Here is a 26481-nt window from a genome sequence, read left to right as displayed (position 1 = left end):
ATGCTTTTAATAGTCATGAATAATACCTATCGACACCCCCATTTTTGTGACGAGATGTAACCTTCCATGGTGCGCGATACTCCTGCTTGTCCCTCTTTGTCCGGTGGCGACAGAAGGCCATGATAATTATGGCAAAATTTGCGTTTTTGAATGAATTATAGTTGAATGGTGGATCGTCAAGCATACACCGTGTGAGGACTGGTTTGCTGGCAATGACACACCAGAGAGTTTCAATTTAAAGGACAGCAGAGCAAGCAACGGAGAAAGGGTACAGTTTGCTTCCAAGACAGTCTGCAAGATGGCTAGCTATCTTCAGTGGCATGCTAACGTTAGCTAGCAAGCTAATGTTAGCATAGTAAACAACAGTTTTCAAAACGTGGTCGACTGCTTTATCTCATACATGCTGTGATAAGTGAAATTGAGTGCACATTTTCACAAGTGGATGTAAAAAGATAAATCACAGTTCCGGATTAATGTGCCAGTGTTGCGGCTACTCAACGCTGCTAGCTAGCCACATTGAGTAACGTGGCTAGCTAGTTAGCCAAGGCAGTAACTAGCTTGCGATAGCTAGCTGGTTCGAGTTCTCAGCTACACATCTGTAAGTGATCATTTTAGAGAGACAGAGAGGGGTGGGGGGTGCTCTGTAACTTGCTTGTACTGGCAGACGAGCCAGGTAGCAAGCAACCAGTTTCACTTAGCTAGTAGAAACTGGCTTGCAGCAAGACGAACTTGTGCTAAATAACGTGAACCAGCTCAGGTTTACCTGACGTTTATTTGGTGACCAAATCCCGGCGTGACAGACACCGTGGCGAAAGATTTGCAGCTGGAAAGGAGTTTGCAGACCTGGGCCGGCGTTATTATCTAATTTAGCTACCAATACGTCTTAGTTCCTGCTGTGATGATAACCATTTTATCGTTATTGACATGACCTGAAGGCAGATTCCACCTACTCGGCTCATAGCCTTCAAGACGTCGTCATTTTTAACTTTTTTTTTCTTGCATATGAACGGTGATATGCCACTTCACCGACAGTCATATTAGCTAATGGCTGCCGAATCGGGGAGACTACTGGCGGGACAAGGAAAACGAAGCAAAGGTAGGAATTAATTTCACCCATCTCCCAATCAGATCGGAATCATCCATTACTGCGCTGCAATGGGCTGCACTGGTGCTGTTAGCAAATCCCTTCTCGCCTCCCCCATATGTAAACTTCACGACTGTCTCCGGTGGTGGCTGTTTCTCACAGAGTGGACCTGTGAACGGGGTTGATGTCTATCTTGCTATCAATGTACCTTCAACTCCGTTTCCTCGTTCTCATGTCTTCGTCTTCTCCTGTCTCCCTCATTGACCTTACCTCTTCTGCCTCTGTTTGCGGCCTCTCTCCCTCTCGCCTGGGTCATTTGGTCTGCCTGGGTCATTTGCGATTCAAGGCTTCATAACCTTGGTGATGATAACGCCTGGATGTTCAGCATCTTGTCCTCATGCCAGTCTATGTCCCATCATTGAATCCATCTCAACTGTTGGACTTGAAAAAGAGGCCCTAGGTCTAAAGCTGCTCCACTCTGTCACTAAGGGGTATTGGCCAATCCAAATGTGATGCTGCACTTGATTGGTGGTGGACCAATGGCATGAGACATGGAGGCCTATTTCTTTTGTGGCTAATATTATATTTCCCCCTTTCCGCCCCTTTCCTCCATATTTTACTATTTCAGCTTCACAGATGAAGAGCCCGGAGAAGAAGAAGGCAAGGAAATCAACTACTCAGGTAATGGCTGTTTTTGGAAATCTGATTATTTTTTCTTCATAAAAGATCTCAAAGGCTGATACAATGGGGAATTTAAGATATCTGGCTTCATAAAAGCAAAAAACAATCAAACATTTGTTTTGTATTTTATTATCTGATGTTCTAGGCGGCTGGGTTCTCCCACCTCACTGAGTTTGCACCCCCTCCTACCCCTATGGTGGACCACCTGGTCGCTTCCAACCCCTTTGATGATGACTTTGGGCCCCCATCCCGACCTAGTGGGGCAGGTGGACCAGGTGGTGCTCCGTTCCTTCCCAGCCCCGGCGCAGGCGGAGCAGGTGGGTATGGAGGTGGAGGCAGAATGGGCGGTGGCATGGGCTTCATGGGAGGCCCAGGAGGACCAGGCGGTGGCCAGCCTGGACGGAGGCCACCGTTTGGCCCTCCATCCAACGCTGGACCTCACCACCAGCTAGGCTTTGGAGGAATGCCTGGCTTCGGAGGTGGCGGTGGGGGCAGCAGCGGGGGAGGAGGAGGAGGCGGTGGATTCCCCCCTGGTGGCCCCTCTCAGTTCAATATGCCGCCAAATTTCAGTCCTCCTATGCACCCTGGTCCAGGATTCAATCCCATGTTGTCTCCTGGGGGTATGGGAGGTCCAGGAGGAGGGGGGCCACCCCATCCTCGGTTTGGCATGCCTCCACAGCAGCAGCACGGACAGGGTGGACACCCATTCAACAGCCCACCATTACCTGGTGGTGGAGGCCCCAGAGGGCCCCCACATGGCCCGCTGCCTCCTATGGGGGGAGGCATGGGTCCCGGGATGAACATGATGGGTGGGATGGGTGGTGGCCCTGGAGGCAACATGGTGGGAGGTTTGCCAGGTATGCCCCCTCAAGGACAGTTCCCTCCCTCACAGGATGGCCCTTACCCTGGTCCCAGTCCGCCAGGGCCAGGCAACGAGGATGGAAAAAACTTTGGTGGAGGAGGAGCACCGCCTGGGCCCCAGCAGCAGCAGCAGCAACAACAGCAGCAGCAACAGCTTAACCTAAATCCCAACGGCCCCCCTCCTAATAATACAACTCCTGGCCCTCCTCCTAACTCTGGCCCACCACAGCCTGGGGGCGGCTTCCCTGGCCACCCTGACGTCCAGCAGCCCAACGCCAATACACCCGGTCAGCCTCCCTCAGCACCACCACAGCCTAATCCCAACTCCTCTCCGACTGGTCCACTGAATGGATCAGGCCAGCCCCAGCACCCACCACCCAATCAGCTGCAGCCACCCAGCAATACAAACACCCCGAACTCTAATAATTCTACCCAGCAGCAGCAGCAACAGTCCACTCCACCTAACTCTGCCCCTGGCTCCACGCCTTACAACCAGCAGAACAACACTCCTGGTGCTGGCGGTCAGATGCCAAACGCGGCCCCCAGTTCAGGTCAGAACAACATGACCAACAACAACGGAGGCAACACTCCCGGCAGCAACCCGAACCCCCCCTCTAACTCCACCTCAACCCCGAACACCCAGTCTCCCCTGCCCCCCGGCCCCGCCGCTCCCTCAACCGGGCCCGGCTCTGGCCCCGGAAAGCTCGGCGGCCCTGGCATGGTCTTCCCCTGTGGCCTCTGCATGGCGGAGGTGCACGACGACCAGGATGCCATTCTGTGCGAGGCATCGTGCCAACGCTGGTTCCACCGTGACTGCACAGGCCTGACAGAGCCAGCGTACGGGCTGCTGACTCGGGAGAGCGCTGCCGTCTGGGCCTGTGACTTCTGCATCAAGACCAAGGACATCCAGGCTGTGTTTGTGCGCCAGGGATTAGGCCAGCTGGTGGCAGCTAATGAGAGTTGAGGAGTGGAAGGTGACGGAGCAGCATGGAGGTGCGACACGTAAGGACAAATAGAGACATCTTTGTTCTGATCTTACTGAGTGACCTGCGCGTCAAGTCAGCTACTTGCCCAGTTTTCTCTTGACTAGCCCTTTACTTGTTCACTACACAGAGAAACACACTCATTGACATTCATGCTTATATATAGCACTTTGAGTGACTCTAGGCAAATGATCCCCCCCCCCTTATAGGAGTCAAATCATGATGAATGTTAAACTACACAGTCCTTCAGACATCTAGCCTGCCAACCAGCAAAGCACTGACACCAACACACTACCTCACACACTTTGTGACTGACTGGCACGGAAGCTCCCACACTGACTGACTGTGATTGACTCGCCACGCTTGTGCACCACAAGTGTGATGATATTTCAGACACACACACACACACACAAAAACCCATGTTAGGTGGGGAAAGAAATTGTGAAACTGTCCCCTGCTGTTGGATGTGACTCAAACTATCAGCAGTACTCTTTTCATGGCTTTAAATCAAAACACACGATACATTCTTTAAAAAAAAAATTGAAAGAGTCCCTCAAATTTAAAAGGGATTGGGATTTCATTCATTCATTCATAGCTTTATTTGCCACCAAAATGCTTCATTCTAACACTGCCCTATCACAGTTAGCCTTTTATTCTGGAGGCAAATGAAAGAAAATGGACAAATACATCAATATAGTGCAACGTAAACTGTCAGTATCAGGCGTATTGTGAAACTTAAATGTCAAGTGAGAAAAAAAATCATTTTTTAACTTCTTTTGATAATTCCTGCACCTGCGTACATGCATAAACACACACACATACACACTTTGTACTTCCCCGTACTTCTTATATCTGTCATTTTGTACCCAGTGCTGATTAATCCAAAGGCTGAGATTTCATCCACACTTCACAGAGACAGGTTTTACCACCAAAATAGTTGTAAATATTAGGCAAAACATTTGTCTGGAACTCCCCCATCAGTTGTGAACATGCCGCAGAGTTGACCAATGGACAAAATAATGAGTTGAACCTATGTGTCTTGGTTGTATACAGTATGGCGTTTTGGTTTTTATACAGTACATTTGAGTCAATGATTTCTTTTTATCTTTGCAGTACACATGAATTGTGAAATCAGTGCTTTTGAATGGTGTTGGCATAGCAAGTAGTGACATCATGTCATATCAGATGTGCATAGTCCTTTTTTTAAAAAAAAAAAAAAAAAAAAAGAAGAGGGGAGGGGGGTGCATGTGAACCAATGCAGTAACTGTCTGATCTGTTTATGTTTATATTCTGGCCTCTGTGCTGCAAGAGGCCTTGAAGTAGACCAAATAACTAAAGAGCGAAAAATACCCATTCTCACATTTCTGTCACGGTATAAGGTGTTTATAACTATCCTTCCTTCTCTCTTTCCTTAATTTTTTCATTTATTCAATGTCCGAGTTGCCTTTCTTTTCTTGCTCTCTCAGCTGTTCCTTTTTATTTTGTACTGGTATATGTGCTGTGCTTTTGCTCTGCTCTGGCGCCTCCTGGTGGAACCTGGAGGAACCAGTGAGTCCCACGCCATGTGGGGAAGGGAAAGGTACTGAACTCTGAAGTAAAGACAGATTTTTTTTGTACTTGTTCATGTCTGTTTTTATTCCCATTTTTAAATTTCTTTGCTAATTGTTGTATTAAAAATGAGGGTTGGAAAACCCATTGAAACAGGACAATGTAATTTCTGTGTTGTAATGCTCAGTTTCAGTTACAGTACTGTAAAAGTCCAGGCTAAACCATCATCAGTGATTTGCTTTGAGGTTTTCTTCACAGTTTATTGTGAAATTTATTTGAAAAAATAGTCAGACATTTTGCAGCAGTTATTGTGTGAAGCTTTTATCAGTGGAATAACAATCGTAACAAATAATAGGTAAAACTTCTATGTTGTGGGTCTTCTTAATAATGTCCTAATATTTTTCTAAATGTTTCCAGAAAAAAAAAAACAATATGGCACTAAAAATAGAAACAGTGTTCAAGTTAAATGAATTCAAATGAAATGCTATGATAGCAAAACCAACAGAATAAAAGTCAGGGCACAGCGAACACGCAAAACATAACAATTCAATAAATATGGATAGGAAAGTTTCCAAGTCTGGAACACCCTGCTTAGCCTGTTGCCACTGTGACCCTACCCCAGATAAGCAGAAAAAATTATGTTTCCAGTCATAAATTAATGATAATCATTTACATGTGTTTAAATGGAGCCGTTCTGTCATGGAAGTCCATCAGAGAACTGCACACACATCTCAACACAGCTCACAGCTCTGTCTCTTTTACCCATCATTAGTACTGAATAACAGTTCTCTCTAGGACACTCCAGTTAATTATTAGGAGATTATTTGATTTTTAGATCATTTTGTGAGAGACAGACACCTGAGATTATATCTCAGTTTATTTTAACAGCCACATCAGAGACTATAGCTGTGTAGAGAAGGGTTAAGATGATTGGTGTGCGTGCACTTGACAAAAATATAAGAAAACGATCTTAAAAGTTGTGTGAGTTGCTGTCAGGTGCTCTGGGACATTCAGAAGACAACTACTGACTCAAGTTCTTTAACTTGAGTTTTAAAACCCAAATCATTGCTGCTCTGTTTTTACAGTTGGATTTTTATTTAATAGATATGTAGACAGTAAATCACCATGTTAATGTACCAGTAGAACTGTAATCACCTTTTTCCTCTAAATAGTTACTTAGTTTTGCCTCAGAAGTGATCAGTATTTCATCATTTTTCAAACGATTGAGAAATGATCTCTCATTATCACTCTTGTAGAAATGGGTCATACACTCTCTCCGTGTGTACAGAGATGAAACTGAGCCCTGCAGCAGGCGCCGCCTCTTCGGGGGAGCCTCCCACCAATGAAGTCGCTCCTGAGGCGGGACGACTGACTATCCCGATGCGCTGGCAACAGGTTGCGCTGGTAGCGGGCTGAATTCCCCCCCATGTCCTCAGTTCGCCGAGTAACATCTTCTCATCCCACCACCACTGTACAGGGCTGCTGCTGCTGCTGCTGTAAAGACTGACATACAACAGCACCCCTGACTGAGGAGGAGGGAGGGAATATTTCTGGATTCGGATTATCTCCGCAGGTACAGTGGAACAAGTGAGTATTTACACAGCTGCTGTCTGTTTACTGTACATTCACTTTAGTGGGATATGGTGTACAAGTGGGTGGGGGGGTGTTTGGTGTCTGAGTAACAGTAGCAGTGTAAGCTCGTGTTTTGCTGAGCGGGCGTTTTAATACAACGTTTGGATGAGCAGAGATGGACACCTGTGGCTTTGTGATTGGATTTTGGCAGCCGCCTTCTCGTGCTCAGCTTTTCCTGCTCGCGATAATGACCGAAAACAAGCACCGGGGGGAAACCCCCAAACCTTTTGTTGTTCGCTTTCGGGCGTTTTTATAAACAAAGGTTTGGATGCAGCTCTTTCTCTCTCTCTCTGTGTGTGTGTGTATGTGTGAGAGAGAGAGAGAGGTCCACCGTCTATAATTGGATCTGACCGCGCTGCGTAAAGAGGATATGAGAGGTTATTATAGCAGGTAAAGGCTTCAAATCGGATGCGACGCCACCTCGTTGGGAGGCAGGTGCGTCGGAGTTGTTTATCTAGCTCGTGGTCCCACTGGCTCGTGTAAACAACCCGGTGGTTTCGACGCGCACCGATACTGGCTGACCGGATAGGTGGGTGTGACGCAATTAATCCAGGAGTAGACAGGTGCTCGTAGAGGGGGCTACTGTGCTCTGATGGTTCCTCCTGTGTAAAGAAACCTCATTTGTCATATTAATTTAAATTTGAAAGCGATATTATTTCTCTAATGAGTCGAGCTGTGTAAATAATCTCTCATCGTCCAGTGAAATGCAGCGTGTTGAATGTAGGTGGCTGAAAGTGAGAGTTCTCCTTACAACTGAGATCACCTGCTGTTAGGTGTGGTGCGTGTGTGGTGTACTTTGGGTTACACTTAAGGCTCACTTTTAGTTGTTTGGGTCAACATGTCACCATGTTGTTGTTACGTCACACAAGACAACGTGCCCCTACCTCACCAGCACAGGCCACAATACCGGTAACTATAACAGCCGTTCATGTGTGGCCTTTCTGTTGTTGAAAACTAACTACACTCACCCTAAAGCAAATTCCAGGCCCTGCATTTCTATGTTATCGGTATCAAATATGGCTGGGTATTAATTCAGTGTTATCATGTAGACGTTTAGTGCAACTGCATGGTGATACGTCCATTTTGTTACTGTTATACAAAAAAATACTAAATCGTTTCCAGATTGACATCAGTTTCATTAATATAATGTAACTTTGTTTATATTTGACACATAATGATTTAAATGCATTTTAATAAGCTTAACTAATGATATTTCATTATTTAAGCTTCAGTTTTCTCAGTTATCAAGTAAAATGAGAAATACTATCGCAGTTTATAGGATATCTTAGTCTAACCAGCTGTCCAAAACCAGGTGGTATTCAGTTTATGATAAAACTGTGTGAAGATTGTCTGGAAAATTACTCCAGCAACCCTGTAAATGATCAAAATAGTTGCATATTACTTCTCTGTATCTATTGTTTCAGGTGTATAAGGCTACTAGCATTAATTTCATCCAATTCACCCAGCCCTATAGTGTCAAGGTAGCTCGTTTTCATAGGATACCCAAGGGCAAAAGAAACTGTGGGAGAAAGCTGAAGATCAGACGTGCAGCACGAAGTAGAGGAGAGTGTAGGAGCAGGGCCAGAGGAAAAGGAGCAGTGCCTGCTGGGTGAGGAGAAAGAGGAGCGTGATGGCAGATCGTCCCGTTTAGTGACATTCCTGTCGCTGTTGACACAGCCTTTCCTTCTAACGAGTGAGAGAGAGAGAGAGAGAGAGAGAGAGAGAGGAGGTGAACCTGTTGTCACCAACCCGCTCGGCTACTGGTTGTCGAATGTGTACAACTGAGCCTTTGTTGAAATCCATATTTACCCAAGGCGCATGTTTACACCTGGGAGCATTCACAGTGTGACCAGTGACCAGCAGCTGAGGGATGAGCACCTTGGCAACAGTTAAAATAGACAATTGTATCATCCTTTTATTGCACAGATATTGAACATAATTAAGAAGTAAGATGATTGTTTTGATGTCTAACATGGTCTGCAAACCTGCCTGCTTGTTGTTATGTGAGGACAGGAGAATTAATGAGTTTTGCGCTGTATTTTTAGTCTCCGGTTTGTCGTCCTTTAATTAGTCTCTTCACTTTTTATTTACTGCCTATGTGGACAGTTTTCAGCATGTGTAGGCTTTACAGTTTGATGCTGCCCCAGTTCTCAGTTTCCCCTTAATCTGTCCTTATTATACAAATGCAAACCACGCGCAATGCCGAGTGTAAAAGGGAAGGTCTGGAATCCTAAGAATGTTTTTGGGGGAAAGACAAAGGCTGACTTTGATTCACTAATCTAACCTCATTGCTAGTCGAGGTGCCGCGTGTTACACTATAACCAGCGGTCAGTTAGAGCCAGTTACATTTTAAGTCCTGTGAGGGTCACATCTGTGAGCGCTGTGGGAACGAACCAAGGACGCAGGCTGGGGTCGGAGTTTGGATCTGAAAATCAGCATCAGCAGAGTTTAAATACGAAGATAAATGTATGCAGGAGAAAAAAACACTCTCTGCTTGTCGAGAAGCTATTATGAGACACTGCACATTACTCAGTACTTACTCATAGAACTGAAAGTGACGTTTATTAGATCTATCTGCTACCGGACAGGGAATGCACAGCAGGTTTGTGCATATGTCTGTGCCCACCCTTCATGTGTGAGTGTGTGTGTGTGTATGCTTGAGCTGATGTGTGTGCCGGCACGGCTCAAAGTAAACAGTCTACGCCTGAATGACTCCACTCTGAAGTCTGGTGACTGGGGAGACTCTGGCAAAGGCAGAGGCAGAGAGAGAAAGAGGGGAGGCCCATTCCTGATATAGCCCCCGGTGTTTAATGCTCCACAGAGCCTGGACAAAAGGAGGAGTATTCACCTTCTCATGGTGTTCATCACCAAGCTAATTTTCAGAGCGCATAAGGTGGACGGGGTTAGGTTACACAAAAGAATGATCAAAATCAAAAAAACACCATATCCCTGGTGCCATCTTCTTCTTTTACAGACTTCAGAAATCTCCATTATACAATTTTTATCACAGGCTTAGTAGTGTTCCTCACAACAACTGAGGTTACCTTCATGTATAAAATTGGTGTAATGCTCCTTTTAATATTAGACGTTATATTAATTTGTCAGTAACACACAGCACAAACTGACAGTATCAGGTGTTCATTTCGCTGCTGTGGCCACGAGTAGTGCAAATATAATCCACTTATCTCACATCAACCACCTACACACATATATACAGTAGGTCCTTGTTCCTCTGTTTTCCCAGTATTAGAGTCAAAAAGACGTTTAGATGCCTCTCTCCTCCTTTGCTTTCCAGCTGTTTGAATACATAAAAAATGCTAAAGACTAATGAATGAGTCGACCACCTTTTTGCGTCTCGTCTTTCTTTAATAATGATTGTCAGCTTTTCTTTGTAAATTAGAGGCAGCATTTGAATCTATTTGGTGTTTGGTGTACACACAGACTCCTACTCTTCTGGTGTTTTCCCCACTTTCTGAACACACCCTCTGGAAAAAGTAGGCCTCAACTTGTACAAAGAGGTTCTTAGTGCCCCAGTGGCATACTTGGCATTACATGAAAACAATACGTTGTAGTTGAGAAGGAATTTAACCTGTAGAGCAGCAAGAGAAGATGACAGCATCATCAAGATATACCAGCAATCTGATATTTCAGCTGAGTCCAGGACTGACACAAAAGCCAAGGAAAAGGGTTATGAAGAGGGATTTACATGGGTTTAAAGGAAGCATCTGTGTTTTCGGGGTAAAAAACAAAAGCAAAAAGGACTAGGGCGCATCTGAACAGGGTCAGTGAGAATTTAATCCTCAGCACCTAAACATTCATGTTCAGTGCTCTTGTTGCTTACGTAATCTGATTTGCATCTCTGTTTTTTTCCCCGTCCCTGTCTGACCAGGCTGCGCGCACAGAAACCAGGAAGTGAACATGAGCACTCTCTCCACCGACAGGAAGCCACTAGTGGATTATGGCGTTCAGATTCGCTTCATCAAGGACCTCCACGACACAGGCGGGGGTTATCCTGATAAATCCAAAGGAAACAACAGTGCGACTCCTCCTTCCAATAAATATGGAGTGGCAGTGCGAGTTCAGGGAATCTCTGGACAACCTTACGTGGTCCTGAAAGATGGTGAGAAAGGCGACTCATATGGAGTTCAGCTAAACACTCCCGCCCCCAGCTCTGAGTCAGCGTCACCTTACAACAGCCTTCCCAAAACTAATAAGGAGCCAGCAGAATTTGTAAACCCCTACACCCCTGTTGCAACCACAGCACGCTCCCCAGTCTCTCCGGCAGAGGATGAGGATGGGGAGATTTTCGGGAGCCCTCTTAAGCGACCGCCGGGGGATGGTCAAGCGGGAACACAAGGGGAGGAGGAAGGTGGAGCTGGAAGACAAGGACAGGTGGAAAGGGCAAAAGCTGAACCCCAGCTCAAAGCCACAGCTAGTGAAGCAGAGAAAAACAGAGACTGGACTAGTACGGAGGAGAAGTATAACGAAGCAGGGCTGAAGCCTGTCAAATTAAACGGCGTGGGACCCAGAGGGGTCAAGCAAACTGGCTCTGGTTTCACCAGCTCTTTGGGGAGGTCCAGTGGGAAAAAACCGAGTACCATTTCCCCCTCAGAGTCGTTCCCAGAGCCTCCAGCATCAACCGATAAGGAGCCTGCCCCAGTGATCGACACCAACTCCTTGGCTCCCATCAACAAGCTCATCAGTAAATTTAACAGCGGGACGCCAGGCAGCGCCCCACAAACCAGGGGCCGCTCCGGAGCGAGGCAGCGGCTCAGATTCGACGAGCGCAGGCGTTCCAGGAGTCTTGATGCTAGAAAAGATGTTCAGCCGGAGGTTCCCCTTCCCTCTCCCACCTCCCCCACTCTGAATCCCTACGCTATGCCTCTGTCTAGCTCCTCCAATTTGTTCACATCACCTGCCCCAGGGAGCGGTAGCCTGGGAAGGAGCCCCACATCTGTTGCCAAGGTGACGGCACTCGAGGCCCCCAAGCCAAGCTTTAAGTCACCGGGGAAGTTTGTTGCCAAGGACTTCCCTCCAGTTATAGCTAAAAAGCCTGTAAGTACCGGCAATGGGGAGCTTAGAAGCTATTTACAGAGATTAAATTGTCTCTTTGTTTTGTGTCTTTTTTCATTTTGCTTACTTTCTATTTGAAGGAGATACCTCAGAGGAGCCTGAGTCGAAGTGTAGACATCATCAGTGGGGACGAAGCTCCGGTCAAGCAGTCTAGTTTCAACATCCTCAAAAATGGGTAATCTACAAACAAGATTTACTGAATGAATTAGAGTCATGTTACTGTCTGTGGATACATGGGACTTTCCAGTCTAATCCTCTGTCCAATGTTTTCTCATCAGCAACAGCGAAAGTGAGGGATCCCTCAACAGAAAGCTCAACTTTGGTTATGAGACAACTGCCAGTTTTAAGGTACGACAAGACATTAAAGCACATTATTATTTTACTCATACATAGTAAATGCAAGTTTTACTTATAGATTAGCAAAATAGCATGAGCAATTTATTTAGTGTGTTACTGATACAAACAACCAGAAAACAATGTGTGTGACAAATTAAGCCAGTTCCATTTACTGATGAAGACCATGAGAAATGGTTGAAAGCTAAGAAAAATGTTTGTTTGCACTTGTATAACATCTTGTGCCTCCGATTAAAACATTAATACCACCGTACAGTAAATATTTGCTTAGCACAAAGACAACAGCTAGCCTTGATTTGTCTGAAGCCAACAAAATCCAGCAAACTTTGAGACACCCTTTCTTTTGAATATAACTGTTAATATGGCCTTATTAGTAGCTGAAAGTACCAGTAGTAAACTTTTTTTTTATTTTGCAGCCATCTAACTTTGCCACTTCACATAAAGTTCAGAAATGCGCTGCTGAAAACAATTAAGATGTTGCATGAATTTCTAATGGCACATTCAACTTCAACATTCAGCTTTTTGTTGTGTGTATGTTGAGCATATTGGTCAAACAAAAGGTTGGAACGTAGCAGTGTCTGGGATGGGAGTCTTCTTCTTAACAGAGCAGTTCTTGTAATGAAGCGAACAGATGGTTGGCAGCCAGTCCTCTATTCTGAGGATATGAAGCTTCTATTTCATTCACTTTGTCTCTGAGGATCCTCTTTTGGCAGGCCAAAAAATGTGAAAATTAAGGGGCATGCTGAGTATTTCTCTGTCAATTTTGGTGTCATCTCTGCTCCTTTGTGCTCCTGTGACACCTTATTAAAATAGATTGTGCCATGGTTTTTATGAGAACGTGCACGCTACTTCCTTTAAATTTGCATCCTTTTGCATAAATCTACATACAAAAGTAATTCCTTTGTGTCCTTACCTTCTCATATTACATGCACTTGATTATGTATGATCCCTTGCTATGTACTTCTCAGCGTGTTTGTGACCATGGCTGCTTGTGAATTATTTGGCTGTCTTGTCTCTTGGCAACGACGCACCTGCAGAGGAAAGCTGTTGAGGGCTCTGTGTTTGTGTCGGGAGCACAGTCATTGAGAGCCATCAATAATTGAGCTGGACTGGAACCCTGCACCGGCTGAGGGATGGCTTGCCGGATGGGACTGATCCTTCTAAGAGGGATCCCGTTGTATAAAACCTCCTTCTTTTTCCTTATGTTCACCACGCCGTCCACTTTAGTAGATTCAGTGGCCGATTCTCAACGAGCATCCAAGCAGATGCAGGTTATGCTGTTTTTTTTGCCGAGGCTATTCTTCTCCAGCTCTGCTTCTATGTAAAACCAAAACATGAGATCAGAGTGGGATCAGGTGACATGTGTTGCTGTACACCAAAGGGCTCATCCAGAGACTGTTTTGAGGTATTTGTGATACATCCAATGTCAGGATTAATATACTGACACGTGGGTAGCTTTTCATTGTAGAAGGTTTCTTGCATTTCAAAGCATAACATGAAGCAGGGTTCACACTCCTTCTGCACCACTAATGTCTGTGGCTCTCTCTAAGTGCTTGTGGTGTGTTTTGACTGGTTTAATGCAGCGTTACCAGTTAATGCATGTCAGTGGGAGAGTGATGACTTAATGCACCGACACCCTGCTTGTTCCCTGAGTTAATTGAGGATCAGATGCTGGTGTGTTCTGTTACCTGAGTCAGAGACAGCTGTTTGTGTAGAGAGTTGAACACTGATGGCATGACAAAGGACTGGTTTGTGACCACTTAAAAACTATTTTTGTAGCCTGTCATCAGTTTGCACATGTTTACAGTTTGTGACCATTTGAACTAAGGAGCTGTTTCTTGTTCTGGGAGTAAAACTGGGAGAAAATGTTACATCATTCAGAGTTAGGGCTCCTCTACAACTTGGATCAGCATGAAACTCTCCCAGTTGAATTATCATCCCAAAAGATCAACAACTGCATTAAAAATGGCAGTTAAATGGTTTTGATTTGAACATTTGAACAAGAAATCGTTTTTCTCTTCTGCTATACTATTCACGTCCCCTCAGAGTTTTCTAGTGACCTCTTTAAGAGGTCCCAACCCCCATGTTGGTAACCACTGGACCAGAGGCTGTCAAGATCAAATCAGCTATTATATTACATCAGGCTTTTATTGAATCTCATTTGCAATATGTAATCACATTGTGTTCAAGTATTAGTGGCTATGACGACTAATGTATTTAGCATGGCAGGAGAGTCTCTTTTAATGTTAATACACATAAGAAGCTGACAGCTGATGCAATTCACCCGAAGTGCTCAAAAGAGCTTATACATATTCTCTGTCATGTTATCTTCTGTTAATTATCTCTTTATAAGGACAGAGAGAAACTGAAATGTCCCAGAATGGGATTATCAACAAACTGTCCTGCGGGGGACGAGAAGAAAATGAAACAAATCTGTACAAAGTATATCTTCATAATCCATCGCTGATAAGTAACAGAAATGTGAGGTCCCCCGAGGAGCAGAACCGTCCGAGATCCTCGCTTTGTCTCTCTTCTCTTTCTCTGTGTGTGCATCCTTGTAATGAGAGTGTGGGAGGATAAGAGAGGTTTCATGGGCAGGCTGCGCTTATACCTCCTTTTCAGTGAGACGGAGCATTGACGAGCGGCGGAGTGGTGTGGGCGACAAACGAGCTGCTGTCGTCGCCGCCGCCGTCGCCACTGCTGCTGCCTCTCTGGCTCTGCTCCCCCTCCCGACCTGCAACCTGTCAGAAACTGTTGTTCATGTGGGGAGATCGTCTTTTTTGATGATGTCTGAGCAACACTGGCAGGGCCTGTTCTCCCAAAGATTTTTTTTGACTGTCAGAAACTAGGGCAAGGAAATCCAAGGCTGGGGTTTTTTTTTCTTTTAAAGTTTAAGATAATACAGAGCGCATAATGTATCTGCAAGGTTGACAGTCCTGCTCTCTGTGTCTTTGTGCTCACTCTTTGTCCTTTTTCTCCAAAGTCTCACCCTCGGTCTCCTGTACACTTTGTATCTTTGTTTGTGTGTTTGTGTGTGTGTACAGAAGGGAGGATCTGATGGAAGCCTCCAAAAGGGGAATCTTGAGGAACTTCAGGAGCAACTCAGTCGCCTTAAGAAAGAACTGCAGCAGGCCCATGATGAGTAAGGATGTGTGTGTGCGTGTGTGTGTGTGTGTGTGTGTGTGTGTGTGTGTGTGTGTGTGTGTGTGTGTGTGTGTGTGTTTGTGTGGTGAACACTGTGTGCACTTCATAGCCAACAATAAGCCTCCAGTTATTGCTGCTGTGGGTTTTCTGTCAAAGTATCATTTCACTATTGGCTGATTGATTGCCTTGCTAATGACTCTGGTGTTGCAATATTAATAATGTGTGTGTGTGTGTGTGTGTGTGTGTGTGTGTGTGTGTGTGTGTGTGTGTGTGTGTGTTCAGACTGGCTGAGGAGCGCATGGCCAGAGAGGGTGCAGAGTCCCGTCTTCGCCTGCAGGAGGATCAGCTGGCTGAGCTCCAGGAGGAGCTGAGGAGGGTTTCAGAAAACTCACCTCACTCAGACTCACTGCAGACGGTACTGACACTCTGCCCACACACAAACACTTTTATCTGTCCATTTTACTATCTACTCATGTTTATTTTTTTCTTTTCCGAAGGATTTGATGACTCTGCAGGCCGAACTTGCTGAGGCCGCCATGTTGCGTCAGCGTCAGGAGGATACGCTCCGTCAGCGGGAGCGGGAGCTGACGGCCCTGAAGGGAGCACTGAAGGAGGAGGTTGAGTGCCATGACAAAGAGATGGAGGCTCTGAGGGAGCAGTACGGCCAGGACATGGAGAACCTGAGAAAAACCATGGAGCAGGTCACACAGGTGGAGAATCAATCACACAAAAACTTCACTTTGTTGCAGCCCATAAGTTAGACCAAGACTTTTCTGAACAGATTTCCTGGGGTTTGAACTGCAGTGCAGCATGTGGATCAAGTAGACTCTTCTTTAGTTGTCAGTAGTTGAGATTTAAGGCTTAGCTTTTAGCAAAAATGATTAATAAATATATTGAAAACAGGGATAAAAGGAATAAAAACTGAGCAGCTCCAACAAATCATAAGGGATCAATGGGGGACTAATGGTACACAACATGAATATTAACCAGTAATACACTATAACATGCTCAGATTGATTATCAGCTGCCTTATAAAAGCTTCTAAGTTCTGACTTTTCTCCCACCAACTCAGTTTTATTTTTAGGAAGTTAATTTGATGTAGGATGAGTTTGTCCTGCTGACCAGATGAACCCTGAAAAAAGAAGCAGGTTTTATTTGGCTCACTGAAACTAAAAATGTTGGTTTTCAAACTCTGATGTCACTGAACCAACACAAACGAACCCGACTGATTCAATAAACTGAAGAGAGAACAAACAAGGCTTTGTTTACACAGAGAGAAAAGAACGCACTGAAACGTATAGTAAATACCACTTTAAAAGGACAGGATTTCTGCACTTCTTTTTTTTTTTATTACTAAGTTCTTGTGCTCCAGAAAATCAGAAAGTGTTTTGGATCATAAACTTTGACTGTGAAAGAACCACAAATTCTTGATCACTCTGAAACACTTTAGAAATGAGCAAAGTGAATGGAGGGCAGGATGTTTTTGTTTCTTTTTAAGCATTTCTGTCATTGCAATTTTAGCTTAAAAACTGGAGGTGGTGTCCATTTTATATAGAGCTTCCTGTATTTGTGTTGGTGTTCGGTATAAACCTTACAGATGTGATTATCCTCATGATATTGTTTCAGTTTCAAAGTAAGAGTCTACAGATTACAGTTCAGTAATCATGATGAATATTCCTCAGTTTCTGATCACTGAAATGGTCTTTGCTTTGTTTGTGTGTGTGTGTGTGTGTGTTACATCACAGTCTGCTAATTCACTCTTAAGATAGAAACAGTCAGTGCATTTTTTCTTTTCAGAGCAACTCTTTGTACAGATGTAGTGGGAGAGCAGTCAGGTTCTACCTGTCAGGCGGTTCGTGTGTCCTCCATGCGTTATTAAGGTGATATTAAATTGTGTTTTGATGCTGCATCCACCTATTATACACCCACGCTTTGTCTTGTTATTCTGTTTTATGTGTCAGTATGCAGTGTTCAAACACCGCGTCGGGGCACTGTAAGGTCAGGCTAAGCCCAGTGTGCAGAGTTAGAAAAGAGAATTTTACTTCCTGTGATTGCAATGTAAAACTTTTCCAGTTGAGTTTCTTTTGTAGAATTTCTTTTTCTACCACTGGACTATTTTTGTAGCACTGTAGGATGTGGTGTAGAAGAAATTGGAAACATATATGTATATACAGGAATAGATCATTATGCAGAATTTGGAAACAGTAACAGCAGTGTCAGGGAAAAAAAAAAGAGGTAACACACAGCCACACAGCCTGGGAGCAGGAAATAAGCAGACAGGTTGTCAGCCCGCTTTTGATGAGGTGATTTTTTTGGCGAGGGGAGGATTAAAGTAGCTGGATTGCTGTTTGTGTCGACTGTACCATGCTCTATCTTTTTCATAATTCATAATTTTATGGTGTTACTTCTTATCGAGGAGTGTTTCTTTTTAGAAGTTGAAGACACGCTGATGAAGGAATAAGCTGAAAGAACTCCCCGTCTCTGTTCCTTTGTGCCGAACATTTGCTTGAAAAAGAAGCTGAATTAAAAGATGTGATAGATTTGGGTGTGTAAGCTGGCTTTGAATCACTGCTTTTATACAGTATGTCACAGTAACGAGAGGAGTAATTTAACAGCAGGAATAAAGCTGTGTTATCCGCTGACTCCGGTAACTCTAAATATCTTTGTTTGTATCAGTCCCAGGAGCAGATAGAGGAGGAGAGGGAGAGGGTGAACGCCTCCATTTTGACCCTGGAGGAAGAGCTGGAGAGCTGCAGAGATCAGGGGGAGCAGTGGAAGACGCAGCTGGAGGTCACCACACAGGAGCTGCACAATACCAAAGAAGAGTTAGTGTCTATACATTTACATACATATATTCTTTGTATTGCACCACATAGAATTAAAAGGCAGACAAATATCAATATCAACCACATTTGTGAGCAGATATGGCTCCATTTCCTCACATCAGAAGCCTCTCTAAATGACAGTATATGAATCAAATGTGAAGTTGGAGGACACATACTGTATCTTTGTCAGTATCTAACTCCAAAACACAAGCATGAAGTAACATTTGAGGATAAATCAGTGTTTATTCTTAAGATGTAGGATAGAAGCTTATGTGCTGAATACATATACTTTGGATCCATAAAAAGACAAACATACACATTAAAACATATTAAAACATATTCCTACTTCGGTCAAGCATCAACCACCCTCTGACGTGGGCAATGTTTTTACAGTCAGGAGAGTTAGTGCTCAAAGTGACTGAAAAACTGAAAACTTTGCTGTGAAAAAAAAATGTTTTTTTGGTTCTTTCCTATAAGGTTACATTTCTCTGGAGTTATTTTTAATACACGCACTCTTTCACTTGACTTTTCATTCCGGCAGGAGCGGGACGCACGTCAGCAGTCGAATGTGAGAGAGGAAATGAGTCTCGCTGTGTTCGGTTGTTGGAGTAGATTTAGTCTGAGTTTCAATCAGAACTTGAGACGAGTTTCACCTGAAATCCACCTGAAAGCTTCATGTGTCAGAGTGGGATTTATATCTGATGACATCTTTTGATCATTAGTTTGGTGAACCCTCGCAGTGATCCAGTGATTAATAAACCCAATCATATCAATCAATCAATCAATCAGAATCACTTGTTTGTGTTTTATATTGATCAATCTCTTATTAGAGCCTTTTTTTTTCCCCCAATCATCCAATCGAAACAACACATTTCTTGATTTAACTGTTAGTATACATAACTAATTTTGAATAAAATAAGTAAGTGATGCTTTTCAGTTTAAGCTGCAATCCTACAATCAAAGTTTAACAAAGGACAGATTCTGGATGTAGTGATGTTTTTCTCATTTAGTGCAGTAGTTTCACTCCCTTTGCGCCTTGTTTGTCGTTTGTCACTGCTGTCTTTGGCACGTGTTCATGCCTATGGCCCTGCAGTGTGTGTGTGTGTGTGTGTGTGTGTGTGTGTGTGTGTGTGTGTGTGTGTGTAGTACATAGAGCTACTGTCACCACTTTGCGTTCTCTAACATCAACTCTCTTTTCCTCAGGCTACTGAAATCCCATTTGGAAGAAGGAGGAATTTGAGAACAAGCTGAAGGATCTTCAGGATTCACTTCTCGCCGTGAAGAAGCAAGCGCCTGCGTCTGACGATAACCGTTCTTTAGCAGAGGTAATTCATGTTAGTCACGAGGCAGAACACAGATTATGCCGTCTGTGTGGGTGAAATGCAGGGGCTCATCTTTTCTGTTTTACAGTATCTTTAGTTCCTTTTTTTTTTTAATCTGTCAGAGCAGTAATGTGGCTGTGGGTTTTTACTTTGGGTGAAGTTTGGATCATTTCTCTCCCATTTTCATTCATTTTCTCTGCACACACACACACTCACACTCAACATGCCCCATACTCATATTAACACATTGTTATGCACCCCGACACATTCCTCTTGCTCACACCCGCATTATTCATCTCCGATTACTTATCCCAAGGAGCTTCAGCGTTGCCATGACGACCTGAAGCGGGCTCGCGCCGATCTGGACAAACAAAAGGGCGAGTTAGACGAGAAGAGCGAGGCACTTCAAGCCCTGAAGAAAGCGAGTGGCGAGAAAGAGGCCGAGCTGCTGTCTGAAATCAGCAGGTTGAAGGAGCAGTCGCAGAAAGACAAGGCCGAGCTGGAAAAGGCGTTCGAGAAGGCAAAGGAGGTGAAGCAGCGTCTAGATTCTATGGAAAAAGAAGTGAATTTGATAATATGAACACTTTCAAAAGATAAAAGGAACAACATTTGCATCATTGAAATTGATTTATTGTACAAAATAAACAAGAGCTTCTAGTTTTTGTGCAAATATCAATATAAAAAACGCAGGTATTTTATATATAGTCAGCAAATTCTACATCAAATATCAAGTTTCTGTTTCACCCTCCCCTTTTATCTCTCTGTTTTGACCCCTGTCTCTCTACAGTCATCAGCAGGAAAGACTGTGGTGGACCACAGCACCAACCAGGAGCTCCAGGAGACAAACACTCGCCTCCGAGAGAGGCTGGCTCGCATGGTACCGCACCAAAAATAAGACACCGCTGTACACGCACATGCACTCGAAATTATGTGAACACACATACTGTACGAGAACAAAAGAAATGGCCTCCCACACAGACGCTATTTTAAACCGAGAGATGTGAAGTAAATTAGATCCAAAGGAAAACTCAAAACATGTAATAATCCCCCCCACCCCCCACCTCAAAGATACATTTGCATAAGATGGGCATTGTGCTCCATGTGCACTGGAACACCAACACATTACAGCTGTTTTAAAAGCTTTAATCGTATTACTTTGGATCATGTGAGGAGCGTAGTCGTACACAAAGCAGTATGGGTGGAGGGCTAATTCAGTTCCACATGTTAAGGATGTGGAGCAAAATCTTGGTCTGGAGTTTTTACACAGGATCAGGACAGTCAAATTCATACAAGTCTATGTTTTGATTATGAAAGGACTTAGAGCTCTTTATTATTTGCCATAACAGATGTAATAATGTGCAGTGCAAAGGCAAACTGTGACATATTGGCCCTCATGAATATCTTTTACCCACACCATGATGGACCTAAAACACAGATTAGTCCACATGCTACAGGCCCCATGTTCATAAGTGGATATTTTCTTATCCTCCAGACGAGGCTTCACTCCAGCGTTCCCCGGAGCTCGGAGGCTGAGGATGCGTTAGAAGCTCTGGAGGACGAGAACCGCTCCCTGAAGTCTCAGCTGGAGGAGGCCAAGAGGGGAGCCACCCGCCTGAGCAAGGAGAGGGATGAGCTGACCCGGCGGCTGGAGGAGAGAGACCTGGAGAGGGAGGCGTTGCGGAGGGGCAAGAGCGACTTGGAGGAGCAGAAGAGGCTGCTGGACCGAGCCCTGGAGAAGATTAACAAAGAGGTGTGTGTGTGTGTGTGTGTGTGTGTGTGTGTGTGTGTGTGTGTGTGTTAGGGTTAGAACAGCAGCACGGTTTGCTCTAATATGTCATTCACTGCTATTTTTCCCTTTTGTGCCACCTCCACTGTCAGATGGAGATGATGATGGGAGATTCCCGTCAGTCGGTGGCAGCCTTACAAACACAGCTTGACGACTACAGGGAGCGCTCGAGGAAGGACCTGCTAGAGGCACAGCGCAACAGCAAAGACAGGCTGGCTGAGCTGCAGAGAGCCCAGAGCAACCTGAAGGCCCAGCAAGAAGAGGTGAGGACAGAGGGCTGAAAATTTGAGGATACCTCACGGATGGGGAATGCAAATTTGCTTGTGCAGGAAAATCCAGAACCTCTGAAATATTCACAGTATTTTAATATTACGTAAGTTAACAGTTACGTTTTCAAAACTTAACTGTTAGCCTCTCATTTTTAATATTTTTTAAAAACATTTAGAAGTATATTAGCATTTTTAAGCTATGCTAGCATTGTTTGTTTTAGGGATGGCAGTGTTGGTCTGTTGGTCCTCCACTTTGGTCCAGACTTAAATATCATTCTCAGAGTATGAAAGAGTATGAAAGACTTTGGTGATCCTCTGACTTTCCTTTTAGTGCCACCAGGAGAATGACATTTGTGGTTTTAAGTAAAATATTTCAATAACTATTGGACGGGTTACCATAGAATTTAGTACACAAATTCATGTCCCCCTGAGGATGAACTGTAATTGGACTTTAATGATTCCCTCCTGATTTAGCACTGTCATCAGGTCAAAATCTAAGTCTCTCTCATGCTTTTTATGAACAAATACCTGCAAACTAATGATATTTATATCAGTATCAGCTGTGCTTTGTGTTTAGTGCTAATTAGCAAATGCTTAAGGGCAATTATGAAAGCAGAAAATGCGAACGGGTGGAATTCCTGTAACATTTCATATATAATGACCTGCACCTTTTTTTCCCCAGGTTTCTCGTCTGAAGAAGGAGCTGCTGGTGTGCAGTGAGGAGAGAGACAGCACCCTGTTAGAGAGAGACCTCCTCAACAACCGCCTCAAACACTTGGAGAGCGAACTAGAGACAGAGAAGAGCAGCCACACTGATCGCAGCAGGGAGATCAGGGGTCTGGAGGTGAGGCTTCAAAGTCACAGGTCATGAACTGGGGGACATAAAGATGGGTGGGAGTAAATAGGGCTATGGTGATGTGTCAGCAACTGCAGTTTAAGTAGAAAATGGTGAGGGAGGCATGCATGTGAGGTTGAGGTATCAAATAGCTTTGAGTGCAGGGGAGAATGACAAGCTCAAAAATAAATGTTACCTGTGTGTGTGTGTGTGTTCATAGGATAAGATTAAAACAATGGAAATCGAGCTGGACGAGGAGAGGAGCAGCGTGGAGCTTCTGAACGACCGTATCGCACGTAGCAGAGATCAGGTGCCACATAAAAACATTTGAATACACATGCAAATAAACAGGAGTCATTTCTATGTAACGATAGATCTGATAACAGGTTCACTTACACTGCCTCCTCACTCTCCTCTCAGGTGGATCAGCTTCGTTCAGAGCTGATGCAGGAGCGTTCTGCAAGACACGACCTGGAGATGGACAAGAGTGCACTTGAGAGACAGGTACCCAGTCATTTACCCAGTGCCCGGACAAACACACAAACACACTCACATACACAAAGTTAGAATAGCTTTTTTGCAAAATCAGCTCCTCACTGTACCACTCCCCTTCCCAGGTGAAGGAGTTGAAGTCTCGTGTGGCAGACATGGAGGGACAGACCCGGCCCTCGGCTGGAATCAGCCTGCTGGAAAACAAAATTCAAGAGTTAGAGGAGAGACTTCGCAGCGAAGAAAGGTATGATCAAAGACAAAATGACAACTCTATATCTAAATATGCGTTCCTACCTTTTTGGGAAAAAAAAAAAAAACACGCTCCCGCACACTGTCAACACTTATGGAAAATTTTGTGAGAAGCTATGTTTTGGTAAAGCAACCCTCATCAGGCATTTTATATAACAAATGACAACAAACCTGCATCTACTTTACACATGCACAAAGAACAACAACAAACCAAAAGGACTCGGAAACCAGTCATCCATTAACAAAACAACACCTGGAAAGGAACACGGGAAGACAAAAATGCTTATAAGTGCCACAACATACCCATTCAAAATTTAAAGATAATTGTCTGCAAGTATTAGTGTGTGAATTCTGAATTTCTCCCCTGCAGAGAGAAGGCCAGTATCCAGGCCTCTCAGAGACGAATGGAGAGGAAACTAAAGGAGCTGAATGCCACGTTAGACCAGGAGAGAAGTCAGCATGTTGAGCAGAGAGATCAGGTAAATATCAACATTTACATGCAAATAATCTTTGCTCTTTGTCTTAGTGTTTACTGGTAAATATTAAACACGATTACTCAAACTGGATCTAACCAGTTAAAGGAATAGTTAGACATTATAGGAAATATTTATTTACAGTACTTATTTGCTGGGAGTTAGAAGATCCTGCAAGATGTCTGTATGATAAATATGAAGGAGCCGCTTAGCTTAGCTTAGCTTAGCTTAGCGCAAAGACTGGAGACAGAGGGAACCAGCTAGCCTCACTCTGCTAGCTGGCTCAAAACTACCTGTAAAACCAAAATATGTCATTTTATACTTTGTTCTTTAGAGTAAACACACAAGATATGTTAATTTAGCAGTCAGGTTAGCTAGCAGTTTCCACTGCTAGCTAACCAGCTGCTGGCTCTAGCTATGTATTTATCCCACAGACACAAGAGTGGTATCAATCTTCTCATTTCACTCTCAGCAAGAGGGTAAATAAATGTATTTTTCAAAATGCTGAACTTTTCTTTAGATTTCAGACCAGTGAAATGTACTCTTCCTGAATATCAAATATGCTCCTGTTGTTGTCTCAAGTTTCCTTGCACTAATGTACCTACTCGACACAGTTTTAATTATGTAGTAAGAATTATCTGTAGATCCTGTTTGACCTTCACCAGCTGTTTAATCATTAACACTGTTCAAACAGTAGTTAATTGCTTCTTTTACATATGACTAATCTCATCTGTACTCCTCCTGACCCACACCCAACCTCACTCGGTCACCAGAACGCTCCCTGACCTCCATTCCCCTATCATCTTTCTGCAGCCTCTGCCTTTTTTCAGTAGCCTTAGCTGCCCCCATTACAAACCTACACACCCATCAAACCCTTGGCTTTAACTCCTGCCCATCTGACCTCTCCCCCTCCGCTCCCACATCTTCACCTCGTGACCTCCTCTGTTCCCCTCTAACCCCCTGCCTCTCCCTCTCCGTCCCCAGCTCTCTCTGCGCGTGAAGGCCCTGAAGCGGCAGGTGGACGAGAGCGAAGGCGAGGTGGAGCGCTTGGAGGGGGTCCGCCGTAAGGTTCTCAGGGACTTGGAGGAGCAGCAGGAGCTCCAGGAGGCGCTGCAGGCCAAAGTCACAGCACTGGAGGCTGAATTAAAGTAGGACTTAAGTTATTATCCCCACTCTATGAAATAATGTTGATCTTAAAAAAAAAATATGTTAAATCAGCTTGTATTTGACAATTTTACTGTTCCACACGCAACGTAAGACAACTACCTTCACTGTCAGTATGTGGCAAGTAACCCCATAGGTACCATGTGTGTTCTTTACACTAGGTGGCACTCTATAGTAACTAGCAGGGCACATGCCTGTATTCATTGAGCTGCACTGTGAGAAAGTAAATGAACTGAGTCATTCTGTTGGATTTTCTGCTGTTTGCTCTCTCTCAGGCGGAAGTCGCAGCAGACACATCGTGTAGCTCTGGGCTCCTCTGAGGATGAGGACGGTTTCTATGACACCAACATCACCTCCATCCTGAGCGAAAGCCACCTCCCGACCTCCAACTGAAGGAGAACAAGATGACTGCAAGAATAAAACAAGATTTTCTTTTTCTTTTTCTTTTTCTTTTTTGGTGCAAAAACTTGTAAGATTTTGTCAGCGAAATGTACTCAGGGCATCAAGGACTGGCTTGTGTGAAGAACTCTGTTGCCATGCACTACAGACTTGCCTTGCAGTTGTTCTTGGTTTTATTTTTAGTGCAGCAGTCCAACAGAGACAGGTTGTCAGGATAATTAGATTGCATTTTTTGAGCCTTCAGCTGTGATTATGATTGCTTCTTTACTGTCATGTTTTATCAGTCTTGATATCTACTGTTTCTCTGTTCTGTTGAAGAGAAGAATTACAATTACAGTCAGAAATACAGGGTTTTATTTCACATACTTCAACTTGAATTATGTTTTCCAAAAATGCTCTTTGCTGTTTTGTTTTTTGTATTGACCATATTTACTGTATACTCCTGTGCAAAGTATTTGTTTTGTTCCACTGATGCCAGACTTGCAAATTCAAACCTGTTATAACCAAAAGCTTTTTTTTCTTTTTTTTTCTTACAGTTACAGTTGTTGGCTTTATATTTTTTTTGCTTTGCTTGCGCATGATAAATGACATCAGTGTTGTTAGGAGCTCCCGAGTGTTTCTTTGTGTATTAAAAGTGATGTAATGTTTTGTTTTTTTTAAATTTCTGAATGTGACAGTAATGGGCCATTTAAACTGAGCCTATATTTTTACACCGTATTAGCTGTGCATACCTGTTCTTCAAGACAATCAGATACATACATACAGTAGCACTGTGTATCCTCAGAGATTAATTTTCTGCTTATAGATTTTTCTACTTCAGTTTGGTTCAATATATTGTTGTGTATTTAGCTCGGCCCGTTCGCATGTTTTCACACAAATGCCTTAAAAATTAGTCTCATGTCTTTATTTTCACTTAATATTGTCACTGCATGCATTCTGTTTATATGCTGCTGCTGCTGTAATGATTTAAATAGTATTTCACATGCTTGCCTGTGCTTGTGTCTCCTGTGCATTCCTAATGGAATTATCGTAACCTTAGATTTGGAAGTGTTCCACATTTCTCCTTGTTGCACCTGGCTGTTGATGAATGTTGATTTTAATCTCCTAATAACATTTTTGATGGTGTTATTATATTTTAAACAAGTCACTTTGAAAATTTGTATTCGGGCAATTACAAGCAAGGATGCTATAAATATAGAGTATGTTTATTAAGTTGCTGGTAACATTTGATATGCGGCAAAGAGCTTTGTCAGCTTCCCCAAATTTTTGACAGATATGTGTGTACAATAAAAGAGATATATTGTAAA

At 43.8% G+C, this 26481-nt stretch overlaps 2 protein-coding genes across 3 annotated transcripts; both read left to right on the top strand.

Moving 5' to 3' along the window:
* Nucleotides 1-52: 52 nt before the first annotated feature.
* pygo2 (pygopus homolog 2 (Drosophila)) lies at nt 53-5318 on the top strand. Of its 2 annotated transcripts, XM_018685049.2 has the most exons (4): nt 53-268; nt 1033-1096; nt 1713-1765; nt 1911-5318. In XM_018685049.2, exons 2-4 carry the CDS (start codon nt 1045-1047, stop codon nt 3588-3590), a joined length of 1785 nt encoding a protein of 594 aa, XP_018540565.1. In that variant the 5' UTR covers nt 53-268; nt 1033-1044; the 3' UTR covers nt 3591-5318. The 2 variants fall into 2 exon arrangements, with proteins under 2 accessions (XP_018540565.1, XP_018540566.1); XM_018685050.2 differs by lacking the exon at nt 1033-1096.
* On the top strand, nt 5073-26481 carry cgnb (cingulin b). Its single transcript, XM_051067510.1, is given in 22 exon segments — nt 5073-5188; nt 6446-6730; nt 10679-11844; nt 11943-12037; nt 12141-12210; nt 15261-15358; nt 15643-15775; nt 15858-16070; nt 18037-18185; nt 19389-19410; nt 19412-19510; nt 19824-20036; nt 20295-20384; nt 21000-21257; nt 21386-21556; nt 22245-22406; nt 22618-22707; nt 22818-22901; nt 23015-23133; nt 23509-23617; nt 24596-24759; nt 25051-26481. Coding segments are annotated over 20 exon segments (3594 nt in total). The 5' UTR covers nt 5073-5188; nt 6446-6730; nt 10679-10707; the 3' UTR covers nt 25169-26481.

This window comes from Lates calcarifer, linkage group LG3 (genome assembly GCF_001640805.2).
Source record: "Lates calcarifer isolate ASB-BC8 linkage group LG3, TLL_Latcal_v3, whole genome shotgun sequence".
NCBI lineage: Eukaryota > Metazoa > Chordata > Actinopteri > Centropomidae > Lates > Lates calcarifer.
The sequence above is the reverse complement of the archived record's forward strand: the minus strand, read 5'-3'. Positions and strand labels throughout refer to the sequence as shown.